General features: G+C 34.5%; 3 protein-coding genes across 3 annotated transcripts; 1 reads left to right on the forward strand and 2 right to left on the reverse strand.

Annotated features, from left to right (window-relative positions):
* The first annotated feature begins 2,026 nt into the window (after positions 1 to 2,026).
* Positions 2,027 to 4,540, forward strand: LOC107840615 (expansin-like A1). Its single transcript, XM_016684533.2, has 5 exons — positions 2,027 to 2,829; positions 3,010 to 3,119; positions 3,211 to 3,389; positions 3,849 to 3,981; positions 4,105 to 4,540. The coding sequence occupies exons 1-5, from the start codon at positions 2,718 to 2,720 to the stop codon at positions 4,354 to 4,356; spliced, it is 786 nt and encodes a 261-aa protein (XP_016540019.1). The 5' UTR covers positions 2,027 to 2,717; the 3' UTR covers positions 4,357 to 4,540.
* A 214-nt stretch (positions 4,541 to 4,754) lies between these two features.
* On the reverse strand, positions 4,755 to 7,957 carry LOC107840616 (pre-rRNA-processing protein ESF2). The gene is made up of 8 exons (XM_016684534.2): positions 7,729 to 7,957; positions 6,728 to 7,062; positions 6,308 to 6,371; positions 6,098 to 6,165; positions 5,729 to 5,818; positions 5,509 to 5,639; positions 5,031 to 5,171; positions 4,755 to 4,937 (listed from the first exon to the last, which is right to left on the reverse strand). The coding sequence occupies exons 2-8, from the start codon at positions 6,975 to 6,977 to the stop codon at positions 4,920 to 4,922; spliced, it is 762 nt and encodes a 253-aa protein (XP_016540020.1). The 5' UTR covers positions 6,978 to 7,062; positions 7,729 to 7,957; the 3' UTR covers positions 4,755 to 4,919.
* A 2,404-nt stretch (positions 7,958 to 10,361) lies between these two features.
* Positions 10,362 to 17,475, reverse strand: LOC107840617 (pentatricopeptide repeat-containing protein At4g35850, mitochondrial). The gene is made up of 13 exons (XM_016684535.2): positions 17,268 to 17,475; positions 17,040 to 17,175; positions 16,804 to 16,966; positions 16,661 to 16,726; positions 16,461 to 16,567; positions 15,909 to 16,026; positions 15,611 to 15,820; positions 13,725 to 13,801; positions 11,700 to 11,793; positions 11,394 to 11,459; positions 11,234 to 11,311; positions 11,024 to 11,125; positions 10,362 to 10,827 (listed from the first exon to the last, which is right to left on the reverse strand). Exons 1-13 carry the CDS (start codon positions 17,290 to 17,292, stop codon positions 10,726 to 10,728), a joined length of 1,344 nt encoding a protein of 447 aa, XP_016540021.1. The 5' UTR covers positions 17,293 to 17,475; the 3' UTR covers positions 10,362 to 10,725.
* Between the last annotated feature and the right edge of the window lie 956 nt (positions 17,476 to 18,431).

The following is an 18,431-nucleotide window of genomic DNA, read 5'->3' on the forward strand; positions in this document are numbered from 1 at the left end:
GTTGGATGTTAGACGTGTCTAGGGAATATAGTCGAGCACTTAGGAAGTAAGCCTTACAGAATTAATTCTTAAAACATGGGTCCTGAAGTGCCTTGTCCCAGAACTGTCTTTTAAAACATTGTTTGGAATGGAGAGAGTGACTTTTTAGGGTTAATAACACTTTTAGTCCATGATTATTGAATGTTACGATTTTAGTCACTATGATATATGACTAAACTCATTAAATCTCCAGTTAGTTGAGTTATACAGATTTGATCTCTTTGTTTATGAATATTCACAAATTTGATAGAAATATGATTTTATAAATACAATCTAATATATCATGTCTTGTACATAACGTGATGAAAACGCACATTTTTAATTAATAGAAAATTAAATGCTGAATCATATATCACAAGGATAGAAAACAGAATTTACCTATAGACTTATGAAACCTAGAACGTTGATATCCCAAGTATTTAATTGTCCAAAAAATAATGAAGTCAAGGTATGAAAAGCCAAGCAGAGGATTTAGACTTTAAGAAGATGACATAAAGGATGTAGCTGGCTTGGCTTTAGATTGGTTTACTTTGGAAGTCAATTAATTTGTTTGGATTCTTTCTTCCCTTTGTTTTTGTCTTGTTTCTTCATGCCAACCAACTTTGTTACATGTTGCATTCATCAATTGTGGACTTCAAGTTCCATGATTTAATTTGACTTTTTAAAAAAAAAAATAGAAACACGTAACCACAATTTTTTGTGTGCGCTTTGGATAAACCCCATTTCAATGTATATAGCCCGCAAATCGCACAGAGATAAACTAACTGTCTTGACAAGTTCCATGCGATGAGTTCGATAGAAAAAACACTACTAAAAATCTTCATTGAGTGATTCCTTGCTCAATCAATTTGATCGCAATAAAGTGATTCAAGTTTGCTTCCACTAAAAGGCCCTTTACTTTAATTCTTCAAAAGAAATGAAACCAAGGAACAAGAAAGGGGTCCAAAAGCAAGCTGTTTGCTTTACGATTATGATGGCGATCCCATCTGTATACCTACTTGCTTCGAAGCATCATTTAGTAGTAGTATTTTATAACGCTACCTCTAAAGTGACTTTACATTAGCCTTCTTGTTCTTAGCTTTCATCATTGGAATATCTCTTATTTAAGAAAAGAATGCATGCATGTTATTTTTGCTAATACAAATACAATGAAACAATTCTTCTTGTTTCTTTGTGGAGGCAAGTAATCTAAATTCTAACTTGACAAAGAAAGTCGTCATGACAAGTACGTGGCCCATTTTTTTTTTCTTACTTCTGAGGGAGATCCCAAATCTACTTGCCCTCATTTTCCTCTACAATTTTTTATTCTAGTCTAAACAAGAATAAATACTTTCAAACGATGACATATATATATATATATATATATATATATATATATATATATAATGTATTCAAAATCGTTATAAAATGTTTTTATACACCTGAAAAAAATATTTGTGTTGCTATTGTTCTTTTTGTCATTATACGTTTTTGCTTCATATATTTGTTGTTTGATATATTTTGCTTGAGTTGAGGGTCTATCAAAACAATATCTCTATCCTCTTGCCCCTCGCATTCCATTCTTGAGATTATATTGAGTTTGTTGTGGTATGTACTTGATAAAATAAAAAGATTGCATGCAATAAATACACATTGTCAAACTACAATAGATCCAACCAATTTGCCTAAATTGTGAGGATTCTTCATAACCAAAACTTTAATAGAGTTATTATAAACCTACAACAAGTTAAATAAACCTATGACTTAATTAAACTTAGATAAAACGCCTAACTAAAAAGGGCAAAAGGAGGGACACTTAAGTAAGTGGGGATTTAAGAAGTGGCAAGTAGTCCACAGCTGTAAATGTGGCATACGCAGCTGGTCGGCGTCAAGTGTCAAACTGTCCCCATCCCCACTACATCTGTGTCTTTCAATCTAATAACGCTGTGTTTGGCAATGTCCTCCAAGGCAAAAGACGGTGACAAAAACTTTATACTAGTAATTTTGTTTCGAAAGAGAATGCAATTTTGCATGACAGGTGTTATTGTGCCTTATCAGAAAAGTTGCAAGTCACTACTCAATTGAAAAGGCCACAATCCATCACAAAAGTCACACAACCTATCAGCAAAAAGTTACAACTCATCAGAAAAATCACAACTAATTGAAAAAGTCACAACCCAATAAAGAGTAGTATGAACAAGTATTATTGTGCCTTATTGAAAAAGCTACACTCCCTCCAAAAAAGTCACAACTCACCACCATATCATTCTATGTAAAAATATGTTATTTAAATTACATATTTCTCTTAATGTCTTTTCGAGAAGACACTTCATTTCTCATTCACACCTTTTGAAACCCGACAAAATATCCTTAGTACCAAACACACCCAAAGTCATTTATTGTTATTCCTTATTAATTTTAATGTAAGATCTAAAGATTTATATTCACTGCGTATTGAGCATTATATTTCTTATATTCCATCATATATCTTTTATGCGCTTATTTACTCGTTACTACTTTCTCTGTTACTGGTAACTCCAATAATAAATTCAGTGGCACCCATTCAATTAAATTAACCTCCACTTTCTGAAAACTATTATATAAACCCCTCACAATCACTCACCAATTACCAAACTCAAAACAATAAAATACAACACAATACAAAATCCTTAAATACAAAAAAGACACAACACACTAATATGGCTCTTCTCTTCCTTGTCTTCCTTCTTTTTGTCTCCTCTGTTACTGCCTGCGATCGCTGTGTTCACCGATCCAAAGTTGCTTATTTTTCCTCTGCTTCTTCTCTTCTTTGTAAGCCCTCTTTTCATTGCCTAATTATTTTTCATCAAAAAAATTAACAAACATATTCTTCTTTTATTTTTATTCTCTATATATGGATATTCATGATCTGGATGTGAATGAGTCGAATGACTTATTGACTGACTTATCCTCGGTCAATTAGTCTAATTTTCGTTTTCAATGTTTCTGCAGCTGGTGCGTGTGGTTATGGAGATTTAGCAACAGGCTTCAATGGAGGTCGACTTGCGGCTGCTGTTCCTAGTATTTACAAAGAAGGTGCTGGATGTGGTGCTTGTTATCAGGTTACTCCTCCATCATTAAAAATTTAATTTATTCTCATAATATCGATGATTAAATTACGTATTTGAATAATATATTTTGTTCATTTTGCAGATGAGATGTAAAGACCCAAAAATTTGTTCGAAAGCGGGGACAACCGTAATTGTAACTGATCTAAACACTAATAACCAAACCGATTTTGTGATCAGTAGCAGAGCTTTTATGGCTATGGCTATTCAGGGAAAAGCCCAAGACGTTCTCAAATTGGGAATCGCTGATGTTGAATACAAAAGGTTAGTGTTATATTTTACTCAATATATTTCAGAATTACTCAATATAATCCCAGTATGATTTTTTCCCCAAAACAAACGTTGTATAAGAGAGATTTTTTTTTTGGATAATAATTGTTCTGTTTATTGGAGCCTACCATACGGAGTTTACGTTACTTTGTCTGAATTTCTTGTCAGCACACCGTTAATGTTTATCTTTGGTGGTTTAGTTGCAACTACCACAACATTAAAAAGTTGTAAAATTTGACATAAAGGAGGCATATTACATGTCCCACTTGACCAAACATGTAGTACAATTTCATAATTGAAACAGTACCGGTGAGTTGAAAATGTATGATCAATCCAATTAATGATATTGTGCATACGTGTTATTGAGTAAATAAATCAAATGGATAAGAGTTTGGAATGAAAGGTTATGATGTCAATACTATATTACTAATATTGTATTTTTGGTGGGGACAGAGTCCCTTGTGATTACAAAGGCAAGAATTTGGCTATTCGAGTGGAAGAATCAAGTCAGAAGCCAAATTATCTAGCAATCAGCTTCTTGTACCAAGGTGGTCAAACTGAAATTGTTGGTGTTGATGCAGCTCAGGTAATCAAAAAAAAAAAAATTACTCCTTTTTCATATTGTGATAGTCTCTTTTAATGAAAGTTTAGTCAAAAATCGATCAAAATGAGCCGGGCCGAGTTAATAAATTTGTTGAACATGTTTTAGGTTGGATCGTCGAACTGGAACTTCATGACCCGAAACCACGGAGCAATTTGGGACACAAGCAGAGTACCAAGTGGGGCATTGCAATTTAGGTTTGTAGTGACAGCAGGGTATGATGGCAAGTGGAATTGGGCAAAATCAGTACTGCCAGCAGATTGGAAAAATGGTGTGATTTATGATACTGGACTTCAGATCACTGACATTGCTCAAGAGGGTTGTTCTCCATGTGATGATGGAAACTGGAAACTTCATTAGTTTTTTTCTTCTTCTTCTTAACTGTAACAACAAAGAATATATATAATAAAATTGTAGATTGATGCAGTTTGAGTAGATATATATAGGGATACAAATTAAATTCTTCGACAATTTCCAATTCAAGTCATATTAATATTGTAACGTTAAAGTTATCCTTCTTATATAATAACATTACATTCTGCTCGCTTTTTTCCAGTGCATTTATATCATAAACATCTTGATATAGATCTTCAAATAAATGCTCAGTTTAAGACCCACAACACCAAGGACCTTTTCTGGTATACTTTTGCTACAGATGAATAGTTTTTAGAGATTAAACATATATAAAGACTAGAGATTTGACATACCAACAACATCTACCAAAGTCAAGTTTGGTGATGTGATCTGAAGGTAGGAAGGATAGATAAGCTATGAGAAATACATTCATTTAAATTTAGATAAGTTGATCTAAACATAAATAATATGACATCTACAATCAGCTGCAAATAAAGATAAAAAAATTAATGTGTCGTAGAAAAGATGAGCATGAACACTTCCTGAAATGTTGCACTTGTATGCTCTTATCATTGACCACCAAATACCTGTAAAAGATGAAGAGCAGCTCCATCAGAACATCATGTTTTCCTCCTTTCAGCAGCAGGGAATGGGGGTCAAAGGGTGGAAAAGGAACTTACTCTGGCCAAAACGTCCTTAGACAGCCTAGGCTTGATTTTCCCAGCTTCATCCGCCACAGGTTTTTTCTGGGGAAATTGTCGTATAACCTTTGCTGCAAACGGTTCCAATTTCTCCCCAGATTCCTGTTGCACCTTTTGCTTCTGAAAAGGTGGAACAGTTAAAAGTACAGGATTATATTACTTTCTGAAAAATATATTGCATAAGGTAAAGATGAAACTGAGTGGTCAAATACCAAAACAAAAATTGAACATAAAGGTACAATACATTACACCAGGAGTGAGGAGAAGATGGTAGCTCAATTTACCCATCCATTCCTCCTCCCATTTTGCACGCAAAGTAACACTTTATTTTTTTAGTTTCGATGATAGAGATGAAAACTCAAAAAGGAGACTGAGCTAATAAATAAGAAACTCAATCAAAAACCTGTGCTTCACAACTACTTCCATGCTAAAGAACCCATTAAAATGGATCACTGACCTTCTTTATTCGTTCTTCAATAGAACTTAAAGCACGAGATTTATCAACTTGTGTAAGGTAGAAATCACGCTCCCTCTTAGCAGCAGAAAGCTCCAAAGCTAGTTTCTGCTCACGAACTGCATGCCTTTGTGCTGCAAAATGTTTGTAAGGCATTAATTAAGTTGTGAATGGAGACTGAAGAATGCAACATTACCCGATGAAGTAAAAAATAACAGCATACCAATTTCATCAGTAACATCATCCCATTTGATTTTAGACAAGTACTTGACGTTCCAAATGTCATAATAGAATGATGACCTTTTCCTTCCACCTAGACAAAAACAGAAATTTGACAGTATGTCATATTATTAAAACAAAAATGGCATAATGCAGCATAACCATGTAGTCTACTCTTAATAGAAGCCAAATTTTTTTCTAGTGTCTGAATAATTGGTGGTTCCCCAAAAAATATGTGTACAAGCACAATAACTAGTCAACTCAAAAAGAAGATAGAAACATCTGTCATACTTGCTGCAAGATGCTATGATGGTACTCTACAGGAGCAAGCAGCTGAAAAGAGAGGCGTTGCCAAGAAAATAGATTACTTTACCTATCTGTTGACCATTTAACATATTTGCAACTCTCTTGGCAACACTCTTTTTCGTAAATTCAACCCACCTACAGATATAGATGATAGTTTAATTACTTTCGGTAACAAATGTCATAATCTTGCAGATGCAAGATGCAGAATTTATCATTATACTGAAGGCAAAATTACAGAATCTGATTAGCGTACACAGAAACCTCAATATAAGCATACCCTTCTGAAAATGCTTGCCCTCGGAACCCACCTGCCCGTTTCCGATTCATTTGAGCAGCAGCAGCTGTATGCAGGACAAATTAGAAAAGACAACCAAGCTGAGGAGGGGGGGAAACAGTGAAGCATTTAACTATTTTTTTTTTTTTGATAACCGTGGTGTCCGGACAAGCTTGCGGCGCACCTCGACTAATTCCACGGGATACCTGCCACCTCCTACAAGCAACAGGTCCCAAATAACTTTGTCCACTAAGGCTAGAACAGATGGGAAGACATCACCTAGTGTTTGTCTCTGTTGGGAATTGAACCTGAGACCTCATAGTGCTCAACCCAACTTCATTCAATCCAACTAACATCTTTGAAGATGTTGAACAAATGAAAAGTAGTGAAGATACAAGAGCATAAACAAGGAAATCAACAAACCTTCAGGTACAAGATATATTCTCTGAATTTCTCCAAACTGAGAAAGAACCTGGCGAAGTTTGACGTGGTCCATACGAGGCGGTACTCTACTTACGTGAATAACTCCACGCTTTTCTGCCTTCACCACTTCTTTAAGAGACTTCTTCTTCTTTTTAACTTTTCGCACTTTTGTTTTAGCTTCATCTCCCCTCTCATCTTCTCCACGTGCTGCTGCACTTGTTTCCTCAATTTCCAAATCTTTCTCACCCATCTAATGTTAACGATACTACTGAAGGAGAAAACCAGTTCTACGTAAAAGACAGATCTTCTGCTATAGTGGAATTTGTCCGCTAAGGCTACAAGAATAATTTACAATGTATTTTAGCAATCATAAAACTAGGACAATAGAACAAGGACGACCGAAAAAGATCAAAGAACCACCTTCCCGTACTAAGATTAGGATTCACTTTTAAGGTTACCAGTTTCAAAAGAAAAAAAAAACTTAGGATTCACGAAATACTCTGTAGCTCAGATGAGCAAAATCTACTTCAGAATTTTAATAATAATAGGAAATTTACTAATAATGTATGTATTTTTGGTCATAACTTCATCTTGCATATCCAAATGCAAGCTTAGGAAGAAAAGGAATACAAATAAGTAAGCAATACTCCATTAAAAGAAATGGAGATTTGCTGAAAGTACTTCATTGAATATATCCTTACAAATTGATGAAAATTCAAGTCATTCTAAAGGTGTGACTAATCAATGAGGAAAACACACCAACTGGAAAATTAGGCTACGGTAACTGTTTCCAAACAATCTATACAAAAACATCAAACAGAAGTAGGGATGATAAAATATCACTGTCACGATTTTCAAGGTAGTTGCAACATTGAAAGCAAAATCACCAGCAAAAAAAAAAAAAATCACAAAGACGAAGGAGAGACCGACTTAAACGTATATACATGAAGTTGCGCAAAAAACAAAGCAATCAAAAACATCATTGACGAAAGACAAGTTACAAGTGAAATTTTGTCGGAGCAGGAGATGGCTGAGTTGCAGCTTCCACCGCCGAACAGATACGTGAAGAGGAGGAGCAATTTCGCGGCCAGTGGAACTCTCTGGAATAGTTTCAATTAAAGCTCAACATGACCCCATCCCAAGTATTAACCTGAAGATGGTGGAGGACTAATTTGGGCTTATATCACTTTGAATTTACAAGGCCCAACTTCCCCTATTGGGCAAACTACATAAATACCAATACCAACTGTATGAAGTTTAATTTATGGGAGAAAAAAAAAATTGTATATAGCAATTATTAGATGGGAAATTACAACTTTTAGCAGATTTTATAAAAAATAAAAATATTTTTTTCTTTTTTTAAAAATTACAAAAAATTAATTACTGAAAAAGAAAATAAAGATTTAATACAACTAATATGTAATAATCCTTCCTTAAATATAGTTATCCTTAATTATTGATATCAATCCATCACAAATCTCTCTAACCGTTTTTCTTTTCTCCTATTTTAGTTTTCATCTTCATATACTACCTTCTTTTTCTACACCATTTAGTTGTTCCAATCACAAATTGGTATCACCTAAATATACACACTACCTTCTTTATGAATTTTGATTGCAACGATGAACCACTACAAACAGTCAACAACGACTACCAATCGCCAAATTAAAACCTTTCAACTAATAAAGATCCTCCACAGAAGTATGGTTGTTGCTCCCTTGGAGACTGTTCCATAAATTGGTATCACCTAAATTTAATATCACAATCCATAGATATCAATTTATATATCTAATTCATACAAATATGACATGTAAGAAAATACTTTATAAGTTGATTCCATTCAATTTATAATCTTAAGTATATCTTTTTAATTGAATATCACAATTACATTATACTCATTCCATATAAATATAATATGTAAGAAACTATTTTATAAACCTTGAATGTAATATTGATATTATATAGGTTTCATACATGAAATAATTCAAAAAATACAAGTTTGTATATGTATTTCATACACTAAAATAAATAATAAAGTATAATATTTGATGAAAGTCGATTTTTATACCAATTTCTGCAATCATTATACTTATTTCATACTGATTTTATATAAAATTATACACGAAACAGTTTAATAAGTATATACAAGATGATTTTTACTATATTATTCTTATGAAAGATTACGATCTATATTTAAATCCTTATTTATGTTGTTACCAACACAAACTGATTGTTCAATATTTTTTCTCTAATATCCATTGACATATCTTTTATTGTTATATACAATGAGTATTTAATAAAGAAATTGACAATACTCCTTATATCATATTATTTTTAAAAAATAAAAGGAAAAATAAAAGAAAGAGAATTTCTGATGAAGGAGAATAAATCGTTGGTTGAATAATGATTCACAATGGAACAAATCGTTGGTTGAATATTCTAGGACTTCTACGCGAAGGAGTAGAATCAAATTTTGGTTTAGACATGATTCACAATGGAGAATAAAAAAAATAAATATATCAATTTTATATTTTTTTGGAAAGAAGATGAATATTATATGAAACCCACTTTTCTTTAATTCTGTATTTTCAAAGGAAGAATATGAATATTATATGAGTAAGTTAATGGAATCAAAATTTTCAATAAATTTTTGAAAGGTTGAGTATTAGAATGGAGAAACAGAATATATATTTACCATAATTATCAAAACACAATTTAAGAGGAATATTGATTACAACCCTATAAATATGGAACTGATTTTAAATTATATAATTAAAAACAAATTTTGAAAATACAATTAAAATAATATATCTTTTAATAAGTTGCTATAACTTGTAACTAAATTGCTATTAATGCAATTATCTAAAAGTGTTGCTAAAATTTATTATTTTAGATCTAATAATACTATAGAGGATAATTTTCTCTTAATTTATTATATAAAAAATTGATATTTTATATAATTATTAAAAATTTAATTTTGTATTTGTTGAAATACATAATTATCTCCCGAAACATCTAATAAGGATGTGTGTTTTTCTCTTGTGTAAAAATATATAATTAGCTCTCGATATATTTTTTTCGATTTTAAATCTGTCGAGATACATAATTACTTCCGATATATATAATGAAGATACATAATTAGTTGAAATTTTTGTAATACTTTGTAAGGGTGAAATTTGTATAAATATGATAGGGTAAGGTGTATGTTCATGTTATTTAGGGTAGAAATTTGGAACTTAGAAGGGTCCAGCATTCGAAGCTGTGAAACGCCACTGATTTGTGTTCTAAGAAAAGCGTCTATTTGGATTGACTTAATTTAAGTATTTTTAAGTCGTACATAATCTTTAAACAGTTTTGTAGCGTTAAAATAAAGCACTTGCAATTAAGATAAAATGGATAAAATAAACCAATAGTCACTTTGGAATTTAGTTTTAAAAATATCAAGGGGATGAAAATTTTCGTTCTCGCAGAAACCCGACATCACCAAAATTTATCTACAAATTTTACATTTTGTAACTAATCCGTGGGAACATCACATATTAGTTGAGTTATAGTAGTTGGACAAACATCTTGGTTAACAAAGACAACTGGATCTCAATATTAAAATGCATACAAAAATTAAGGCGTCAAAATCTGAATATAACAAACAGATTGTATTAAAATGTGAATACTAAATAAATTAATGCTTTGTTCTCAACATTTAAATTCTAAAAATTATAAAATTCATATAAGGTACTAGTGAAAGACTGGGTGTTTGTACATCCTCCAGGCATTGGGCAGTCGAGATAAAGTGTGACTAGAAGATTCCGAGTAAATTCCATTACCTCCGTAACAAGGTCAACAAATCTCTGTATGTGCTCGACTCGGGTACATGAGCAAATTTGCCAAATTATGAAATAGAAGGAAAAGGCAGACATTGTAAAGTACAAAAGAACCAAATGGTTCGGGGCAATGTAGCTAGCTGTCTGCCGGCCTGCTGCATGGCCTCAGTCTGCTGTCTACGGTCGTCCAGCTCCTCCCCCACCAAACCTCTGTCTCAGATTATTGTAGGTTTGAGAAACTAGTTGCAGTCTTGGATCATCAGCTGGTATCTCCCGAACCTGCGATGCACAGATATTTACCAAAAATTATTTGTAATTTTGTTGTTGTTGGTATGTTGTCAGTTTCAGGAGCAGCCAAGAACTTTGTTAATAGCATCTAAGAGCTGCTTGCAATCAACAAAACTTGGAATTATCTAATAAGTTCCCTTCCTAGCGTGATGGGAGAACCAATGGATCTGTCAGCAAGTAAACACACCTTTAAGCCGTCGTAATATGCTTGAACAGCAGGGAATGCTGGTGTAATATTACGAGCTTGCATCATGTCCCATATCAGATTGGCAGTAGTATATCCACCAGTCTGCAAAGAGTAAAAAGACAGCATCAAATAACTCGATGTTATGCGATGGTAGAAGAAAAATGTAAGAGAAAGCTAAGAGCTAAAGTTAATCCTTTTCTGCTTTCCCACCTTTTCACCCGCAGCAACAAGAAGGAGATCACTTCCCATTTTAGGACTCAGGAAGAAGTTCCTCGAGTTCATACTTACCTGCACAAGTGAGAAACTTTATCAAATGAAACCCACTCTGACATAATGTGAAATCACTATAACACAGTCAAACACACCATACCAGTGTCTCTTGAGCGAGTTGCATCCCTTCAGGAGTGTAACCGACCATTGCTCCATCAACAAGTGTCTACAGCCAAATAAAAGTTCAGAAATGAGAATCGGCTTGGAGAAGTTTCCTACTCAACTACTTTGGTTACTTCTATAAGCTCAGTTAAATTGGCTCTCCGCATCATGGCAGAAAATCCCCTTAAAGAGAGACCATGCATGAGTTAAGATAGCTGCCAGAAGATAAAGTGGAGTACAAGGTCCTTTATATGGGTGGTGTTATGTTGTGATGGAATGCCAACTTTCTGGGGTTGGAACTTACCACATATAATTCAATCATAGGTGGTTTTCCGGAACTCATGTAGTCCTCAAAAATTTTCCGGCCACGTTGTAGGTCCCCAGAATGAAGATAACACCTGCACAAACACAGAATCAAATACATCGAGGCGAATCAAAAGAAATGAAATATAGACCATGAAAATCCTCTAACCATTTTCCAACAAATCAAAGATAGACTAGCACTGTAGCTGACACTTCCTCATTCACATGGAACACTTGAAATACCATTTATTTTGGTAAGTTTTCAGTCACTTGTTTCTTGGATTATGCACCCAGCTTCCCAGAGTACATGGGATGTGCAATGGACTCGTAATAATATTAGTTAGGATGTATCTTTAACCAATGACGCAAGGACCATGTAGTGAACATAGCTTAATGAATCATACTCAACTGGAGGTCCCAAAATAGCAGTACAAGGAGTCATGATAAAGTTGCAGGTTCGACAGTAGCTTAATTCTACGTTCTAGAAGTAAAACACAGATTGCATATTTAAATGACATAAAGAAAACGACTCTAGGAAGCAAAGACGGCACAACTGTTGATGTTATTCCAGTAAAAAGAATGAATAAATTCACAGATAAAACAAATGGAGTATAAACTAAATTATAGACTGCCTTGAAGCCAGACCAATAGGTCAAATGCATCCAAGTAGACTAACATGTTAGTTAACAGGCTCATACAGGTGGCCCAACCCTCTTTTATGACGACTTTGTTTACTGTCATTTTGTCCTGAGCCGGGAGTCTATCGAAAACAGCCTCTTTACTTCTTCGGAGGTAGTGGTATGGACTGCGTACATTCTACCCTCCCCAGACTCCACTATGTGGGAATATACTGGGTTTGCTGTTGTTGACGTTGTTGTAGACATACTCCTTACAGATGGGACGAAGATGCACTCGGATGGTCAGACCAAGTGCAATCATCAATGGATAGAATATAATGAAGGGGCATGAAAATCAACGGCCAACTCAGGGAACTAATGGAGAAGATTTTTGTTTGATCATGTCCAGTCAAAAGTTGTTAGGATGGTTATTTAAGAACTTATGCTAAAAAGAGAGGTTGCAGGAAGAAAAGTAATGGCAAGGTGTATCTTTTGCTATTGCATCCTCCTGATGCTCTTAATGATATCATTCTACCTCATCAAAAAAAGCAATGGCGAGGGATAAATATATTTAACTCATTCGCTTGGATATAAAATTGGATGCTACTTGAGGCTTTTTCCAAGCATACTAGGAATGGAGGACCACCACTCGCTTCCCCTTCTCCTCCCCATGTCCTTGAGTCAACAGTGTTTGCTTGGTTCTTGACCAGGACATAAAATACCAATTATGGATAAGTTCCTGAAAAGTTCTTGAGACATCCCCTATACCAACATGTTTCTTAACACCTTAGTTCTTTTTATCAAGGAGCAGCTTTCTATATCATTATTTCTTGGTATAAATGTTTACTAGTCACCTAGAAATATTGAAAGAGGAAAATGGAATATTTCAGATTAAAAGTAAGTCGTTTTGCTTGAAGGTCTTAGATCAAAAGCTCACTGACCAAAGGAGATTATTGGAGAACCATTTCATTGCAAAGGATTTCTGAATGGTACTCTGCTTGTTCACGGAGTTTTCTCTTTTTGTGGAAATAAAATGTGTGCTTCTATAGAAGTCCACTGGTTAATTCAACAACACACGAAGACATAACATATGAAGCTTATGCCTACCATGAAGGAAACTAAAAAGGCTTTAGAATTATCATCACAGAGCCTGATAAGACTAGGACCACCCTGTCTATTTCAATGTTAAGAAACTATTAGACTAAACATCTCTGGCAACCAATTTTTACAAACCTCAGGGCGCAATTACTTTAGGCATGACTTAATAATTTAATGCTGCGATTTCAAGTTGCTTAAAAATTTTCTAGAGTTCTAATCTCTCCCCTATACGGATTGTGAGATTTATAATACTTTAACCCTTATAACCAACTTTTGAGTTAAACAGTTGAAAGGAGGATCTAATACAATACCTCATGGTTTGCACCAAAATGAACACATCAGGTGTTTTACCATCCTTGCTAAGCATCTCAAGAAGTGCATCGACCGACTGCCATGAAGAAAAAACATAAGATCAAACAGAGAATTGTCAAATTATTAAGGTTGTCCATAGTTCCATTTTTTTGATAAAGTACCAAGATTGGAAAGTAAGCAGTACATGACAAAGCATCCTTCCAACCAACCAAAGCTACAAATTTCCACCCAACAGATACAAGAAATCCAAGTATTGGTCCATACTCTCTATTGTACTACTTTTACGCAAAAATATAAATTATGCAAACATTTGTGCTTCCAATCTAGGTATGTGACTTCTATTCCCTTCAAAACATGCCATTATTAAATTCTAGCAATGTGGTCCAGAATATACAAATGGAATAGTCTTCCATATTTGTTTCATATTTCCTGAGACTCTTTAGTATTGCTAGCTTTCTAGAAACATGTGATCTTCTGAGGCATGACCCAAGAAACGCCAGCAAAGTTTAGAAAGATCTCCCAACATTGTTAGAAAAGCTGCAGTGAAGTAGTAAATGCTCCACAGTTTCATGATCTTTCTCACATAGATAACACTTGTTGCATAGAGAAAAACCCCTTCTTTGCAAATTGCTTTGGGTTAAACATGCCTCTCTTGCTGCTCTCCAGTCAAAGAAGGCTGTCCTAACTGGAGCAAATCATCTTCCAAGGCCATTTTGCTACACACTATGGACAACCCGTTGAAGCAACAGACTGTAGCAATTTTGACTGAAAATCCTTTGTTTACCTAACGCAGAGTTTACCTGGCGGATTGGGGTATAACATTCATACCCATATCCGACAGATAAACTCATAAGCACCAAATTGCACCCTAGCAATCATACTTTGATTAAAAACACAACCTTTATTCTCAGCAGAGACAAAAGCACTAGAGGATTTTTCCTATATGTTCACGCCTTGGCGGAGTTACCTGTTACCTGATGGGAGGTAGCAAGTACTGTGGAATTAGTCTAAGTGCGTAAGGTAGACCGAACATCTCGGATATCCAAGAAAAAACAAAACCTTTATCACAAATGGTATGGAAATGCAATATCAAGTACCGTAAGGATGCTGCAGCACATGCTATTCCTGATGGCTCACACTCCCAAGAAATAGAAAGGGAAACTGTCACCTCCGTAAGGATGCTGATGCACTCATTACTCGCAGCACAAACTTTGTGATTTTTTTTTGTTTCAATAGAATATTTGTTTGCATGTAAAGAAAAAAGACTCTGGATAAATTGATCACCAACGTCTTCAATGACTTTACTGCATTAGAAACAATAATATGCTCAACCTTGATCCCATAGTCATTCCTAAGAACACTGACTTTGCCTATACTACAGATTTAAGATCCACCGGTGTCATTAAAACTTAAATGTGCATGACAGTATACTAAGGTTTTCTTTTTATCAAGAAAAATTTCCATTGTGACACCAACAAAGGTTTTCTTCAAAAGACTGAATTCAATCTTCAAGGTTTATTTCACTTCTCTTTTCCTTCGTAAAAAGTAATCTCCACAAAAGGATTTCCATTATAATGATTAGACCAGACAAAAATCCTATGCTTGAATGTCTTAAGTTTACTACGCATTCAAATAATTAGACAACATTGGGTCTATCTTATCTGTTCTCAAATTAGACACAGTTATTTAAGATACTTATTGAATCCAAGGTGGAGAGGGAAAAGTCTACTGCATATAACATGTTGAATTGGAACGTCTAAATATATGAATGCCAAGTGTATGCCAGGATAATTTACAGGAAAAAACAGAAGGATTTGGGCCATATCTAATAAAGCAAAACTGAACCACATCTAATGATCATGTTCGCGGATGTCAAGTATGGTACCTCCACATTTTTTAGGTCAGCACAGGCATGAAATGCAACATGATAAACTGTCAGTTCCCTATTTAAAAATCCACCACGCCGAAAAATATACTCAGCAGTTGGGAGATTGTAAAGTTCTTCTTCAGTCATGCCCATCATGGATCTCACAGGAATTTCACTAGGTGCTTCAACTGCTGACCAACCCTTGGATTGCTCAACTAGCTCAATAATCTACTCCAAGAAATAACAAAATCAAATAAGTTAAAGATATTATAAAAATGGAAAACTTGTAAAACACATGGACGCACTTGTTGCTCACCTTGGAAGCTACATCATCCGTGACAGGTTCCTTATTCTTGTGAGCAGCTATAAGCCCAGCATAGCAGAACTTATTCAGACCAAGACCAGCAGCAGTCATGTCCCGAACAATTGCATACCTGCAATGTTGGAAGGGCAGCCAATCAGATGTCGGAGTACACAAAATTATGAATCCAGCAGAAAGTAAACGCATAACAACATGTTTCAGAAAGATTGGATGAAATATGATGCTTAAACATCAACATTGAGTGCGGAGAAGTTTTGACTGCAGGGAAACTTTTAAGGCTCTAAATCAAGTAGCTTCCCTGAACATATTAATCAAATATCATTTCACTGAATAAGCAGATGTTCTTCAGTGAAATTAACTCTAATTATATCATGGTGTTATGTCTGGCTATTTACTAAGAATTTGCTGCATTCCAGACTATCCCCTGCATGAAGGATCTAATCGTGCAACTAACTAAACAGACATCAGCACATGCCTTCACATGTAGGCATGACCTACTGTGTATTAACAATAGATACAGTTGCAACCACTGAGCAACTTTCTTACACTCTGTCAACTCGACCAGCGGCTGCACATGCATTGAGGAGACAGATATAGGTTTGTCCAGTAGGCTTGACTTCCATGAATTCAAATCTCTTCATTTCTTGCAAGAGCTACTTACAAAGAAGAAGAACATTAATTATTTCAATGAATCCTATTATTGTTGATAATTTCAGAATAACACAAGAGTAAGGAAGGATACGTACCCTTACTGCTTGTTCAGAATTTTTGCATTTTCCACAGGTAGATATCAAGAAATTATACAAAGCAACCTGGCAGAGAAACAACAAAGCTGGGTATAACTTAGCTATAAATGAAGCAGCACAAAATTGCGGATTAGGAGACATACATCAGGGATTACGCCCATAGCTTTCATTTGGTCGCGGAAAAAGAAAGCATCTTGCAAGCGAGCACCTTTCATGGTGCCAATAAGAAGTGAATGAAATGTATCTCTCTCTGGCTTTACTCCATCCAGCATCATGTCATCATAAACATCCCTCAACAAGTAATGCCTAATTCATATCATACATACATGAGATAAATCGATTCCCCAATCCATAATAATTCAATCAAATTAGTACGTACCTTCGCTGAGCAGTAAGAGAGGTAATAACAGTGCTGTATTCAGCCTCATTGTTGGCATAGTTTCTCTTGGAGTACTCTTCCGGTGTGGCTGCCAAGTACCGACGCCCTATAGTTCGAAACAGTACATCTTTGGGTCCTGTTTTCGAAAATGAAACAACAAAATGGGTAGTGGAAGCAGGACTATATGAATGAGGAAGAAGAAGAAGAAGATTGAGATTGGAGCAGTACCAGTGAGGGTTCTGAGGAGCTTCATAGCTGCACCACCAACTAAATGACGAGTACTACTACTATTGACTATTTCACCTCAAAAAAAAACAACCCTGGGCCTCGAGATTTTGGAGCAAGATAGCGCCTACGTGGCAGATGTGAGGTCTGAAGGGTAATTTTGGGTCATAATAGAATTTCACATAAATAAATAAATAAATATTAGCCTCAATGTTCAATTAATTATTGTCATTGTTGGGGATATCAACCTAAAACCTCATGTCACACTCTTAGCTTGGTCCAGCCCTAGTATTCAATTTTTGATCGCTTTATTAATATTTGAATGAATAGTATTCAAGTTAGGTAATTTATTATGGTCTCGTAGATTCTACACTTTTGAAGTAATATATAATTCATATCATTATAATGTATTTACTTAGAAGATAGGCAATAGTAAGGATAGTTGAATTACACACTATTAAGGTATACAAAAGTTAAGAGTATGTCCACAAAATTAAGTAATCATATAAAAAAATTGTTCTTCATCAAATACTTAGCTTGTACAAGAAAGAACATATTATTCTTCGTTTGTGCACAATATCACAAATCAAAATTCTTAGTTTCAAACTTCAAATTGGACCCATATTACAAGTTGGTTTGCATAATACATTGATTTCAATAAATATGTTTGATCGGAGCACCCATCAATTTTATTTGATTGATAGGTAGAGATATTGAAAAGGTTGGGACAAAAATTAATCTCTCTGCTTCACATTAACCAATAAATTTTTACAGAAAGAGGAATGTGACTTTGATATTGATCTAACACTTTTTTTTTGTAATGTTTGTCGTATGCCTCCATTAATATTAATATTCCGCCCTAACATACATTAGAAACAAACTTATTGCATAATCAAAAACAGAATTTCGAAAAGAATCACTTTTTACCTTGAGAGAGTTATTATAGAGCGTTGTCAACTTACTAACATTTAAATTATTTACCCAAAATTAGTTCAAGCTAAGGAAGGATCTCTGTAGTAGAAAAGATCTGAGCTTGATCTTGTTTTCAGTACACATATTCAAGAAGGTGATGCTCTTTGTAGTGGCAAAGCTGAAGTAGTTTTCATAGTATTCGGTAAGTAAACTCAAAACAGTGAGATATTTGCAGCTGCAAAAAGTGAAGTTGAT

The sequence above is a fragment of the Capsicum annuum genome, chromosome 8 (genome assembly GCF_002878395.1).
Source record: "Capsicum annuum cultivar UCD-10X-F1 chromosome 8, UCD10Xv1.1, whole genome shotgun sequence".
In the NCBI taxonomy this organism is placed as follows: domain Eukaryota; kingdom Viridiplantae; phylum Streptophyta; class Magnoliopsida; order Solanales; family Solanaceae; genus Capsicum; species Capsicum annuum.

Coding starts and splice junctions, on each gene's coding strand:
- LOC107840615 (XM_016684533.2), top strand. CDS start 2,718: ATGGCTCTTCTCTTCCTTGTCTTCCTTCTTTTTGTCTCCTCTGTTACT. Junction 3,120..3,210: donor GATGTGGTGCTTGTTATCAG/GTTACTCCTCCA, acceptor TTCATTTTGCAG/ATGAGATGTAAAGACCCAAA. Junction 3,390..3,848: donor GCTGATGTTGAATACAAAAG/GTTAGTGTTATA, acceptor TGGTGGGGACAG/AGTCCCTTGTGATTACAAAG.
- LOC107840617 (XM_016684535.2), bottom strand. CDS start 17,292: ATGAAGCTCCTCAGAACCCTCACTG. Junction 11,312..11,393: donor AACTCGCTCAAGAGACACTG/GTATGGTGTGTT, acceptor TCACTTGTGCAG/GTAAGTATGAACTCGAGGAA. Junction 10,828..11,023: donor CATATTACGACGGCTTAAAG/GTGTGTTTACTT, acceptor TGTGCATCGCAG/GTTCGGGAGATACCAGCTGA.
- LOC107840616 (XM_016684534.2), bottom strand. CDS start 6,977: ATGGGTGAGAAAGATTTGGAAATTGAGGAAACAAGTGCAGCAGCACGT. Junction 6,372..6,727: donor AATATATCTTGTACCTGAAG/GTTTGTTGATTT, acceptor TCCTGCATACAG/CTGCTGCTGCTCAAATGAAT. Junction 5,819..6,097: donor GTTAAATGGTCAACAGATAG/GTAAAGTAATCT, acceptor GTTTTTGTCTAG/GTGGAAGGAAAAGGTCATCA.